The sequence below is a fragment of the Hyperoodon ampullatus genome (assembly GCF_949752795.1).
Source record: "Hyperoodon ampullatus genome assembly, chromosome: 8".
Taxonomy (NCBI): domain Eukaryota; kingdom Metazoa; phylum Chordata; class Mammalia; order Artiodactyla; family Ziphiidae; genus Hyperoodon; species Hyperoodon ampullatus.
In genome coordinates this window covers 33,716,285-33,729,896 of record NC_136921.1, presented here as the reverse complement: position 1 = coordinate 33,729,896, position 13,612 = coordinate 33,716,285, and the positions used below count along the sequence as shown (strand labels likewise).

At 35.7% G+C, this 13,612-nt stretch overlaps 1 protein-coding gene across 2 annotated transcripts in view; it reads left to right on the top strand.

The window, feature by feature from the left end:
• Positions 1-13,612, top strand: part of NBEAL1 (neurobeachin like 1) — a gene marked incomplete at both ends in the record, with an annotated part of 180,874 nt that overhangs the window by 131,590 nt on the left and 35,672 nt on the right. For both annotated transcript variants that reach the window (XM_079709952.1, XM_079709951.1), the window contains 5 exons: positions 28-176; positions 794-927; positions 9,201-9,302; positions 10,942-11,037; positions 11,431-11,555. In XM_079709952.1, coding sequence (XP_079566078.1) covers positions 28-176; positions 794-927; positions 9,201-9,302; positions 10,942-11,037; positions 11,431-11,555 — 606 coding nt within the window. The remainder of the gene's footprint in view (positions 1-27; positions 177-793; positions 928-9,200; positions 9,303-10,941; positions 11,038-11,430; positions 11,556-13,612) is intronic.

Here is a 13,612-nt window from a genome sequence, read left to right as displayed (position 1 = left end):
TTGTTTGGTTGGTTTTTGTTTTTACAGTGATGAGAAAGAAGAACAGGATCAAAAAGAAAAATTGGTGTTGTCGGAAGACTGTGAGCTCATTACAATAATTGCCATAATTCCTGGCAGATTAGAAATCACTACTCAACACATTTACTTCTATGATGGCAGCATTGAAAAAGAGGACGGTGAGCAGTTCTGGGGGAATAATTTCTGTTGTTCAATAGTTAAGTATCCAGTTTATCAATCATTAATGAGAAGAAAGCGATAAGGTGGGACTGTAGAATTGTAGTCTACCATGTAAAAGGAGACATAGAAAGTCAGTATGGAATTAAATTTATTATCAACAATGTACTGAAGGGAATGCTTCCTTTTTATTATCAATGTTTTTGAAAAGGTTTGGCTAGAGGGGATTGCTATAAACTTAAGTTATAAAATACAATTTTACTTTTATTTATATGTACACTTGCTCCTAGAGGCTTTTCACCTAATCCTTTATCTGAAAATAAAAAGATATTTAAATCTAAGCTGCCAATATAAAGAGAAAAGGAAAACTGTTTCTAAGATATAATATTCAGAGTTATCCTCTATTCCAATGGAAAGGAAGTAGAAAAGCTATAGAATTTTAAAATAGTCTTAAAAGAAACAATTTAAACATCCAATAAATTTAACAAATGTTTTTCATCATACAGAAACTGAATTCCTTTTCCATAGTGCTACTTTTGTCAGGAACTAGGAGATATTTTCTGCATAGCATCAGTAACTTTTTGTGGTACCCCAGTCACAAGATTATTTCTGTTTTCAGGAGTAGGCTTTGATTTCAAGTGGCCTCACTCTCAAGTTCGAGAGATTCACCTACGACGGTACAACTTAAGGAGGTCAGCCCTTGAGATTTTTCATGTTGACCAATCCAACTACTTTCTCAATTTCAAAAAAGAGGTATGTAAGATGCTAACTTTCTGGAAGCCCCAGACTGTTAGCTTGAAATTATTTTCCAACTAGTGAGCTGTAATGAAACTTCACAACTCTACTCTTCATCGAGTCAAAATATATGTTAGGGGAAAAAAAATACATACCTTTGGGACTAAGCAGTATATGCATTTTTGTTGGAATTTATGTGCAAGTGTTTGGAAGATATTTGTTTTCAGTTTTTATATATAGGTAGATAAAGAAGTCAATAGAATATTGAGTGTAAGCTAATAGGTGTCTCACAGTATCCAGTTGTGAAATAATATGCAATATATATGATATAACTGGATTTATGAAATTGGGTTTGGTTCAGTTCAACAATAGTGGAGGCTGTGTAATCAGGAAGAATAATGGAACATGTTTTTCTAGGAATAGAGTAAATTCTTACATAGTGTAAGGGGTTAAGAGATTGCCACTGAAGCCAGGTTACCTGGATCCAAGATCATTCCACCACTAGCTCTGTAACCTTTGACCCGTTACTTGCCCCTAGCCTTCCTTCCCTCTGTCATATACTTGAGGTCAGACTTGTATCGCAGTCTGATAGCTCTCTCCACCTTGCCTAGCTTTCTCTCCATTTTCTCTTACTGTCATCTCTCCTAATAAAATCCTGCATGTTCAATTCTGTCTTAGCATTTGCTTCTCAGATGACCTGGATTAGCATAGTCAATAACTAAGTTTCTGTTCATTTGTGAGTTCCAGGTTTATTTGTAGATGATTTGATTCAGACATTTAAAGAGCATTTTTCTATTTTTACAAAAAGATAATTTTTTACTATTAAAAATAAATTTTCCCCCATAGGAAAATACAATGTATGTGGTTTTTAGAAAGCTATTTTATGTAAGTAAACCAAGAACACTCCTATTGAATACTGTGCTTTTGTAAATAGTTTTTTGTTTGTTTGTTTGTTTTTAGACCTAGTGGTATGTGTTTATTTTGTTCCATTTATTTAATTCATTCTTTTGGTGGATTCGGGGCATAATAAGTTCGATTCTTATTGGTAGATATAAGATGCTAGAAGGGTATCCAGGGGGAAATGACAAATATCTCCAGTTGGAAATATAAGTGTAAGGTAGACGTTAGGGTGGTAAATATAGATCTGGAATCAGGAGCATATGAGTAACAGATGAAATTATGACAGAAAATAATATCACCTCACGAGCAGAACAGAACAAGAAAAGGAGTAGATGATGGTGGACCCCATCATCAGTCTAAGGAGCAGGTAAAGGAAAAGGAGTTGTGTGAGACTGAGAAGGATGATCAGAGAGTGATGTAAGACCTGGAGAGTAGTGTCCTGGGTGATACGTAGGGGAGAGTTTTAGGGGTTGATCAGTAGGGTCTAATGACATGTATCAATAGAATGAAGCCCAAAACAGATCATCGAATTAGAAAATGAGGTCAACTGCACTGACACAGTTCATCCAGATTGCCATGACAAAATGACCATAGACTGGATGGCTTAAACAACAAATACTTATTTCTCTTAGTTCTGGACTGAAAGCTGGAAGTTCAAGAGCAGGATTCCAATGCAGTCAGGTTCTTGGTGAACACCTTCTTCCTGGTTAACAGATGCTGTATCCTTACATGGTTGGCAGAGAGGGAGAAGGAGAGAGAGGATGAGAGAGAGAGAAAGAGCTAGCTCTCTGGTCTCTTTTTTTTTTTGAATTTTATTTTATTTACTTTTTTATACAGCACGTCCTTATTAGTCATCAGTTTTATACACATCAGTGTATACCTGTCAATCCCAATCGTCCAATTCATCACACCACCATCCCCACCCCCCCTCGGCTTTCCCCCCTTGGTGTCCATATGTTTGTTCTCTATATCTGTGTCTCAGTTTCTGCCCTGCAAACTGGTTCATCTGTACCATTTTCCTAGGTTCCACATATATGCATTAATATACAGTATTTGTTTTTCTGACTTACTTCACTCTGTATGACAGTCTCTAGATCCATCCACGTCTCTACAAATGACGCATTTTCGTTCCTTTTTATGGCTGAGTAATATTCCATTGTATATATGTACCACATCTTCTTTATTCATTCGTCTGTCGATGGGCATTTAGGTTGCTTCCATGACCTGGCTATTGTAAATAGTGCGGCAATGAACATTTGGGTGCATGGGTCTTTTGGAATTATGGTTTTCTCTGGGTATATGCCCAGTATATTGCTGGGTCATATGGTAATTCTCTTTTTAGTTTTTTCAGGACCCTCCATACTGTTCTCCATAGTGGCTGTATCAATTTACATTCCCACCAACAGTGCAAGAGGGTCCCCTTTTCTCCACACCCTCTCCAGCATTTGTTGTTTGCAGATTTTCTGATGATGCCCATCCTAACTGGTGTGAGGTGATACCTCATTGTAGTTTTGATTTGCATTTCTCTAATAATTAGTAATGTTGAGCAGCTTTTCTTGTGCTTCTTGGCCATCTGTATGTCTTCTTTGGAGATATGTCTATTTAGGTCTTCTGCCCATTTTTGGATTGGGTTGTTTGTTTTTTTCATATTGAGCTGCATGAGCTGTTTATATATTTTGGAGATTAATCCTTTGTCCGTTGATTCATTTCCAAATATTTTCTCCCATTCTGAGGGCTGTCTTTTCGTCTTGTGTATGGTTTCCTTTGCCGTGCAAAAGCTTTTAAGTTTCATTAGGTCCCATTTGTTTATTTTTGTTTTTATTTCCATTACTCTAGGAGGTAGATCAAAAAAGATCTTGCTGTGATTTATGTCAAAGAGTGTTCTTCCTATGTTTTCCTCTAAGAGTTTTATAGTGTCTGGTCTTGCATTTAGGTCTCGAATCCATTTTGAGTTTATTTTTGTGTATGGTGTTAGGGAGTGTTCTCAGTTCATTCCTTTACATGTAGCTATCCAGTTTTCCCAGCACCACTTATTGAAGAGACTGTCTTTTCTCCATTGTATATTCTTGCCTCCTTTGTCATAGATTAGTTGACCATAGGTGCGTGGGTTTATCTCTGGGCTTTCTATCTTGTTCCATTGATCTATGTTTCTGCTTTTGTGCCAGTACCATATTTTCTTGATTACTGTAATTTTGTAGTATGGTCTGAAGTCAAGCAGTCTGATTCCTCCAGCTCCGTTTTTTTTCCCTCAAGACTGCTTTGGCTATTCGGGGTCTTTTCTGTCTCCATACAAATTTTAAGATTTTTTGTTCTAGTTCAATCAAAAATGCCATTGGTAATTTGGTAGGGATTGCATTGAATCTGTAGATTGCTTTGGGTAGTAGAGTCATTTTCACAATATTGATTCTTCCAATCCAAGAACATGATATATTTCTCCTTCTGTTGGTATCATGTTTAATTTCTTTCATCAGTGTCTTATAGTTTTTTGCATACAGGTCTTTTGTCTCTTTAGGTAGGTTTATTCCTAGGTATTTTATTCTTTTTGTTGCAATGGTAAATGAGAGTGTTTCCTTAATTTCTCTTTCAGATTTTTCAACACTAGTGTATAGGAATGCAAGAGATTTCTGTGCATTAATTTTGTATCCTGCTACTTTACCAGATTCATTGATTAGCTCTAGTAATTTTCTGGTGGCATCTTTAGGATTCTCTATGTATAGTATCATGTCACCTGCAAACAGTGACAGTTTTACTTCTTCTTTTCCAATTTGTATTCCTTTTATTTCTTTTTCTTCTCTGATGGCCATGGCTCGGACTTCCAAAACTATGTTGAATAATAGTGGTGAGAGTGGACATCCTTGTCTTGTTCCTGATCTTAGAGGAAATGCTTTCAGTTTTTCACCATTGAGAATGATGTTTGCTGTGTGTTTGTCATATATGGCCTTTATTCTGTTTAGGTAGGTTCCCTCTGTGCCCATTTCTGGAGAGTTTTTATCATAAATTGGTGTTGAATTTTGTCAAAAGCTTTTTCTGCATCTATTGAGATGATCATATGGTTTTTATTCTTCAATTTGTTAATATGGTTTATCACATTGATTGATTTACATATATTGAAGAATCCTTGCATCCCTGGGATAAATCCCACTTGATCATTGTGTCTGATCCTTTTAATGTGTTGTTGGATTCGGTTTGCTAGTATTTTGTTGAGGATTTTTGCATGTATATTCATCAGTGATATTGGTCTGTAATTTTCTTTTTTTGTGGTATCTTTGTCTGGTTTTGGTATCAGGGTGATGGTGGCCTCATAGAATGAGTTTGGGATTGTTCCTTCCTCTGCAATTTTTTGGAAGAGTCTGAGAAGGATAGGTGTTAGCTCTTCTCTAAATGTTTGATAGAAATCACCTGTGAAGCCATCTGGTCCTGGACTTTGTTTGTTGGGAGATTTTTAATCACTTTCAATTTCATTACTTGTGATTGGTCTGTTCATATTTTCTATTTCTTCCTGGTTCAGTCTCAGAAGGTTATACCTTTCTAAGAATTTGTCCATTTCTTCCAGGTTGTCCATTTTATTGGCATAGAGTTGCTTGTAGTAGTCTCTTAGGATGCTTTGTATTTCTGCAGTGTCCGTTGTAACTTCTCCTTTTTCATTTCTAACTTTATTGATTTGAGTCCTCTCCCTCTTTCTCTTGATGAGTCTGGCTAAAGGCTTATCAATTTTGTTTATCTTCTCAAAGAACCAGCTTTTAGTTTTATTGATCTTTGCTATTGTTTTCTTTGTTTCTATTTCATTTATTTCTGCTCTAATCTTTATGACTTCTTTCCTTCTGCTAACTTTGGGCTTTGCTCTTCTTTCTCTAGTTCCTTCAGGTGTAAGGTTAGATTGTTTATTTGAGATTTTTCTTGTTTCTTGTGGTAGGCTTGTATAGCTATAAACTTCCCTCTTAGAACTGCTTTTGCTGCATCCCATAGGTTTTGGATGGTTGTGTTTTCATTGTCATTTGTCTCTAGGTATTGTTTGATTTCCTCTGATTTCTTCAGTGATCTCTTCGTTATTTAGTAGCGTATTGTTTAGCCTCCATGTGTTTGTGTTTTTTACGTTTTCTTCCCTGTAATTCATTTCTAATCTCATAGCATTGTGGTCCAAAAAGATGCTTGATATGATTTCAATTTTCTTAAATTTACTGTGGCTTGACTTGTGACCCAAGATGTGATCTATCCTGGAGAATGTTCCATGCACACTTGAGAAGAAAGTATAATCTGCTGTTTCTGGATGGAATGTCCTATAAATATCAATTAAATCTATCTGGTCTATTGTGTCATTTAAAGCTTGTGTTTCCTTATTTATTTTCATTTTGGATGATCTGTCCATTGGTGTAAGTGAGGTGTTAAAGTCCCCCACTATTAATGTGTTACTGTCGATTTCCTGTTTTATAGCTGTTAGCAGTTGCCTTATGTTTTGAGGCGCTCCTATGTTGGGTGCATATATATTTATAATTGTTATATCTTCTTCTTGGATTGATCCCTTGATCATTATGTAGTGTCCTTCCTTGTCTCTTTTAACATTCTTTATTTTAAAGTCTATTTTATCTGATATGAGTATTGCTACTCCAGCTTTCTTTTGATTTCCATTTGCATGGAATATCTTTTTCCATCCCCTCACTTTCAGTCTGTATGTGTCCCTAAGTCTGAAGTGGGTCTCTTGTAGGCAGCATATAGATGGGTCTTGTTGTTATATCCATTCAGCAAGCCTGTGTCTTTTGGTTGTAGCATTTAATCCATTCATGTTTAAGGTAATTATTGATATGTATGTTCCTGTGACCATTTTCTTAATGTTTTGAATTTGTTTTTGTAGGTCCTTTTCTTCTCTTGTGTTTCCCACTTAGAAAAGTTTATTTAGCATTTGTTGTAGAGCTGGTTTGGTGGTGCTGAATTCTCTTACCGTTTGCTTGTCTGTAAAGCTTTTGATTTCTCCATCAAATCTGAATGAGATCCTTGCTGGGTAGAGTAATCTTGGTTGTAGGTTCTTTCCTTTCATCACTTTAAGTATATCATGCCACTCTCTTCTGGCTTGTAGAGTTTGTGCTGAGAAATCAGCTGTTAACCTTATGGGAGTTCCCCTGTATGTTATTTGTTGTTTTTCCTTCACTGCTTTCAGTTATTTTTCTTTGTCTTTAATTTTTACTAGTTTGATTACTGTGTGTCTCGGCGTGTTTCTCCTTGGGTTTATCCTGTATGGGACTCTCTGCGCTTCCTGGACTTGGGTGGCTATTTCCTTTCGCATGTTAGGGAAGTTTTCAACTATAATGTCTTCAAATATTTTCTCAGGTCCTCTCTCTCTCTCTTCTCCTTCTGGGACCCCTATAATGTGAATGCTGTTGTGTTTAATGTTGTCCCAGAGATCTCTTAGGCTGTCTTCATTTCCTTTTATTCTTTTTATTCTGTTCTGCAGCAGTGAATTCCACCATTCTGTCTTTCAGGTCACTTATCCGTTCTTTTGTCTTGGTTATTCTGCCGTTGATTCCTTCTAGTGTAGTTTTCATTTCATTTCTTGTATTGTTCATCTCTGTTTATTTGTTCTTGAATTCTTCTAGGTCTTTGTTAAACATTTCTTGCATCTTCTCTATCTTTGCCTCCATTCTTTTTCCGAGGTCCTGGATCATCTTCGCTATCATTATTCTGAATTCTTTTTCTGGAAGGTTGCCTATCTCCACTTCATTTAGTTGTTTTTCTGGGGTTTTATCTTGTTCCTTCATCTGGTACATAGCCCTCTGCCTTTTCATCTTGTCTGTCTTTCTGTGAATGTGGCTTTTGTTCCACAGGCTGCAGGATTGTATTTCTTCTTCTGCTGTCTGCCCTCTGGTGGGTGAGGCTATCTCAGAGGCTTGTGCAAGTTCCCTGATGGGAGGGACTGGTGGTGGGTAGAGCTGACTGTTGCTCTGGTGGGCAGAGCTCAGTAAAACTTTAATCCGCTTGACTGCTGATGGGTGGGGCTGCGTTCCCTCACTGTTGGTTGTTTGGCCTGAGGCAATCCAACACTGCAGCTACCTGGGCTCTGGTGGGGCTAATGGCGGACTCTGGGAGGGCTCACCCCAAGGAGTACTTCCCAGAACTTCTGCTGCCAGTGTCCTTGTCCCCACGGTGAGCCACAGCCATCCCCTGCCTCTGCAGGAGACCCTCCAACACTAGCAGGTAGGTCTGGTTCAGTCTCCCCTGGGGTCACTGCTCCTTCCCCTGGGTCCTGATATGCACACTACTTTGTGTGCGCCCTCCAAGAGTGGAGTCTCTTTCTCCCAGTCCTGTCGAAGTCCTGCCATCAAATCCCACTGTCCTTCAAAGTCTGATTCTCTTTGAATTCCTCCTCCCGTTGCTGGACTCCCAAGTTGGGAACCTGACGTGGGGCTCAGAACCTTCACTCCAGTGGGTGGACTTCTGTGGTATAAGTGTTCTCCAATCTGTGAGTCACCCACCCAGCAGTTATGGGATTTGATTTTACTGTGATTGCACCCCTCCTACCATCTCATTGTGGCTTCTCCTTTGTCTTTGGATGTGGGGTATCTTTTTTGGTGAATTCCAGTGTCTTCCTGTCGATGATTGTACAGCAGCTAGTTGTGATTCTGGTGTTCTTGCAAGAGGGAGTGAGAGCATGTCCTTCTCCTCAGCTATCTTGGTTCCTAATCTGTAAATAGTTTTAAAAGCACATTTGTATGTGGTATCTAAACTTCATAACAGCGTTCAGATTAGATATGGCAAATTCCATTCCTTTCTTTATAGATGAGGAAACTGAAGTTCAAAGATTAATTTTATTCCTTTACATTGCATAAACCTGAGTAATTCACAAAACTGTAAGGGTAGAGATTATTATATTTAATATACAAATGAGACTCAGTAAATTAATTGATTTGCCAAGATGATTAGTAAATGACAGAACTAAATTTGAACTAGAAGTGAAGTAGTTTTTTGATTCAATGTCTGAAGATTATTCCATTATATACTATAAAGTTGTAAAAAAAATACATGTCATAATTTCGTTAAGCCTTGTAAAATAGAGAAGTTAAAACCACAATCCTCTGTTTATATGAAATGTTCAGAATTGGCAAATCCATAGTGATAGAAAGTAGCTTAATGGTTTTCAGGGGATGGGAGGGAGTGGAAATTGGGGAGTGATATCTAGTGAGTATGTAGTTTCTTTTGAGGATGATGGAAATGTTCCAGAGTTAGGTAATGTGAATGGTTGCACAACTCTGTGAATATTAAAAAAAGCCCACTGAATTGTATATTTAAAAGGGTGTATTTTATGGTATATGAATTATATCTCAGTAAATCTGTTAATAAAGCCATAATCCTGCTTTGTCTTGATCAATTTTTAAGCCATAAAGTGCTTTTTTTTTTAATAGGTTAGAAACAAAGTATATAGCAGACTGTTGTCACTTCATTCTCCAAATAGTTATGGAACCAGATCACCACAGGAGTTATTCAAAGCATCAGGATTGACACAGGTAGGAAATTTTAAGTCACTGATTTGATGTTCATTTTATATCTCAGAATTTTGCTTAGAAGTAAAACTTCCTTCTTTCAATTATTTTATTTTGATTATGCAACTGCTCTTCTTCCATTCAGATTGATCTTATGAATTATCTTTGAATCATTCTGTTTCCCTCACACATACAGTGTCCTGTCTCCAGTTCACATGTCATTCAGTTCATGAGCATATCTTATAAATTCTTCTCTTTTTTTTGCGGTATGCGGGCCTCTCACTGTTGTGGCCTCTCCTGTTGCGGAGCACAGGCTCCGGACGCACAGGCTCAGCGGCCATGGCTCACGGGCCCAGCCGCTCTGCAGCATGTGGGATCTTCCCAGACCGGGGCACGAACCCGTGTCCCCTGCATCGGCAGGCAGACTCTCAACTACTGCACCACCAGGGAAGCCCTAAATTCTTCTTCTTTAATAGTGTTCTTTTTAAAAAATAGTACACAGGATTTTTTTTCTTAATAATAAAAATAATCTGTGCACAAGAAAAAAAATGGGAAAATACAAAAGACACCATGGAAAAAAGGCAAAAAAAAAAAAAATTCTCCAATCCTTCTATCTGCCAAACTAACTAATGCTTTTGTGTATTTTATCCTCACATATATCCCAACATCTCTTGAATTTACACTGTCCAAAGCCAAAGAAAGGCCCTTGTTTTTTGCTCTCTAGGGTTTTAGTAGTCTTCCAGCTAGGTTCTCTTGCCTCCTGGCTCTCTCCTTCCTCCTACATATGTGTTAATCTTTAAATGTCGCTCTTGTTCAAAAGCCATGAGCAATTGTTTCCTATTGTTTATGGAATAAGCTTTATTTAATAGAGTATATTTCCTGCTTTCTGTGGAATAAACTTTATTCATTAAAGTACTATTTCGTCAGTTTGGCACTCAGATACAGTTATAATTGGGCTTTCTATAAAATCTGTATACATAGATTAATTTCTCACTATTTCCCATAAGTATGTCCTTTGCTTAAGGCACACAGTAAACTTAAAGGTGTGTATTAATCTGTCAGCAAAATGCTTGAGCATGCCTACACTGTGTAGAGTAATTAGTAGTCTAAGTACAGTAAGGTGATTAAAAAATGTTTATGTCTTCCTTTAGAAAATTTTTATATCTGTTATAGCAAAATCCCATTTACCTTTGCTCTATAAAAGTAGTTTTCTGAATATAGTTAGTATAATGTTTATTTAAAATTTGTAGATCATTTTAGTACATTGAGATACTGAATTTTTAATATTTACACTTATGAAAATTTCAATTTATGACAAAAATTTCAAATTTGGGCAGTCCTTCTAGAATTAAAAAGTTTTAAGATATTCAAACAAAATATTTTTTAACTGAAGAAAAGACTTAATTCTTATAGAAGACTTTTTAAATTGTAGCGTAGGAACTTTCTTTTTCTTTTCTAGAGACCAATTTTTAAAAGGAAGTGAATTTAGGAAAAGGATATTGATTTGACCTCCCTGTTCAATATTTTTTAAAGCTTCATTCCTTTATCAAAAAGATGATAGAGATAATGGGAACAAAAGATTATTTTAGTACTGTCAGTAATAGTTACTGATTTCTAAGAGATACAGACTAATTTTGATTTTTTCTTTTTTTGTGCTGTCTAGAAATGGGTAAACAGAGAGATATCAAATTTTGACTACCTCATTCAATTAAATACAATGGCAGGACGAACCTATAATGACCTTGCGCAGTATCCTGTGGTGAGTTTTATATAAATCTTGTAAATATGGAATTACCTTTCAGTTTTCTAATGCACAAAATATATGTGGATGATATCTAGTTTTTATTTTTAAAAAGATATAAAAACTGATTTTGCCTTTCTGTATATTTCTATCCTGCTATTTTCAAGAAGTATGTAAATATGAAGAGTATTTTAAAAATAAAAACCCTTTTTCTTTCACTTCATTGAAAATATTCCAGTAGAATTACAGGAAATAATGCTTCTGGTTATTGAACTAAAGATGAATAAACATTTGCAACAGGGAAAAAATAAAGGCTATCCCTTTTTGTCTTAGATAAACATTTATATTAGATATGGAGATGGTAACCTCTCTAGGAAGGAATGTCTAAATTGTAAATTGTGGCTCTTTTAGTTCCCCTGGATTTTACAAGATTATACTTCAGACGAGTTGGATCTTAATAACCCATCTGTATTTCGAGATCTATCCAAACCAATTGGGGTAGTTAATGATAAAAATGCCAAAGCCATGCGAGAAAAGTAAGTGCTTTTCATCCCTTTTGAAAGATGCCCATAGCTTGTTTGAATTTGTATTGATTTCTGTTATGGCCAACCATATGGCCAAGTGTTACTTTTTTTAAATGCACAACTACTTTTGATAATCAGAGTCTGGTAATTCCTTCACTAAGTTTTCTTGAAAATATATCAGTTGTCCTTCAAATATGTTAACTATAGTCTGTGTATTTCCCTTCATTACCAAAGTTAAACTGATATTGTTTAGAATTTCTTTCACCTTGTAATAAGTATGTGCTAAAAAGTAATAGGTTCTTGAAATTTTTCTCCCCAGGTATTTTAGACTTAATAACCTACAAATCTAACATTCCATCTAATATAATATTTTGGTGGATATAAAATTAATAATACTAACCTGTTGTTCACCAATAATGTGAATAAAGAATAGTGAAATGTGTGAAAATTTAGAAAGTGATATTTGAATAAGGAAAAGAAATATTTATAGTTCTACATATTTATGAGCCACCCTGTAAACGTTTCATACTTATTTTTTTATCCAAAGCCAGCTGCTGACAGTAAAAAATAATCTAATTTTAATTTTCCTTTTTCTCCGTGTGGACTTGTGGATGACTTGTCAGTTATGACTTCTAGTAATAAAGAAAAAGAGCAGTTCTGCAAACAAACTTAGTTGTAGATTTATTTGAGGGTTGATGGTACATTATTTTTCCCCCCCTTTTTGTTTGCAGATCTTCCCCAGGACTTTTTGCTGTGTTTAATATTTGATGTACTAAATGGAATTTTGCTGTGTATATATTACCCTACTGCCATTAGTCAAACTGTTAACACTGTTCCACAGGAAATACTGATCATATAAATTAACTTATTTTATAGATAATCAAAGATACAATTTAATTTAAATTTCAATAGTATATTTTTTTGCATAGGTACAAGTGACTTTGACCCGAAAACTTTCTTTATTCTCCTGAATATTAATGATTTCTATGTAAAAGGCAATTTACCTTAGCTTGATGAACTGATTAGTATTTTGGTTTAAAAATTTCAATGTTTAATGCTTCCAAAAAACTGTTCATTCTTATTTAGATATTATATCCACAAACTCAGATGTCACCATTCAAAACAATTATAGGATCAGTGATAGTTCTTGCAGAATTATTATATATATCCTTTGCTGATAATCTGATTTAGACCTTCTTCTATTCCACCATCTCGTTTTTTTTTTTTCCTTTTTTAAAAAAATTTTATTGGAGTATAGTTGATTTACAATGTCGTATTAGTTTCAGGTATACAGCAAAGTGATTCAGTTATACGTATACATATATTCATTTTTTTTCAGATTCTTTTCTCATATAGCTTATCACAGAATATTGAGTAGAGTTCCCCATGCTATACACATCTCCTTTTACCTTTAGATCATTAGACATTCATTTTTACAATTCTTGACTGACCTTCTATATTTTTTTCCATTATCTTGGCCACAAAAGGATGTCTAATTATCACATGCTTACAATAAGCAGAAAAATAGAAACAGCGTAAATATCTATAAGTAAATAGTTAAATTGTTGTATATTCGTACATCTACTTGTTATAAATACCGTGTACCTGTTAAAAATAGACTATTCAGGGCTTCCCTGGTGGTGCCGTGGTTGGGAGTCCGCCTGCCGATGCAGGGGATGCGGGTTCGTGCCCTGGTCCAGGAGGATCCCACATGCCGTGGAGCGGCTGGGTCTGTGAGCCATGGCCGCTGGGCCTGTGCGTCCGGAGCCTGTGCTCCGTGGCGGGAGAGGCCACGGCAGTGAGAGGCCCGCGTACCGCAAAAAAAAAAAAAAAAGACTATTCAGTCGTTTTGTAAGATTTAAAAAAATTTTTATTGTCGTGTGGTTGGTTTACAATGTTGTGTTAGTTTCTGCTGTACAGCAAAGTGAATCAATTATATATATTTTGTAAGATATTAATAGAAAATTGTTAGATGAAAAAATACGTTGTGAACAATATATAATGTATAGTGATTTTATATTAAAGTATATTTTTATATTAAAATATATATTCATAATTCAGGATTGACA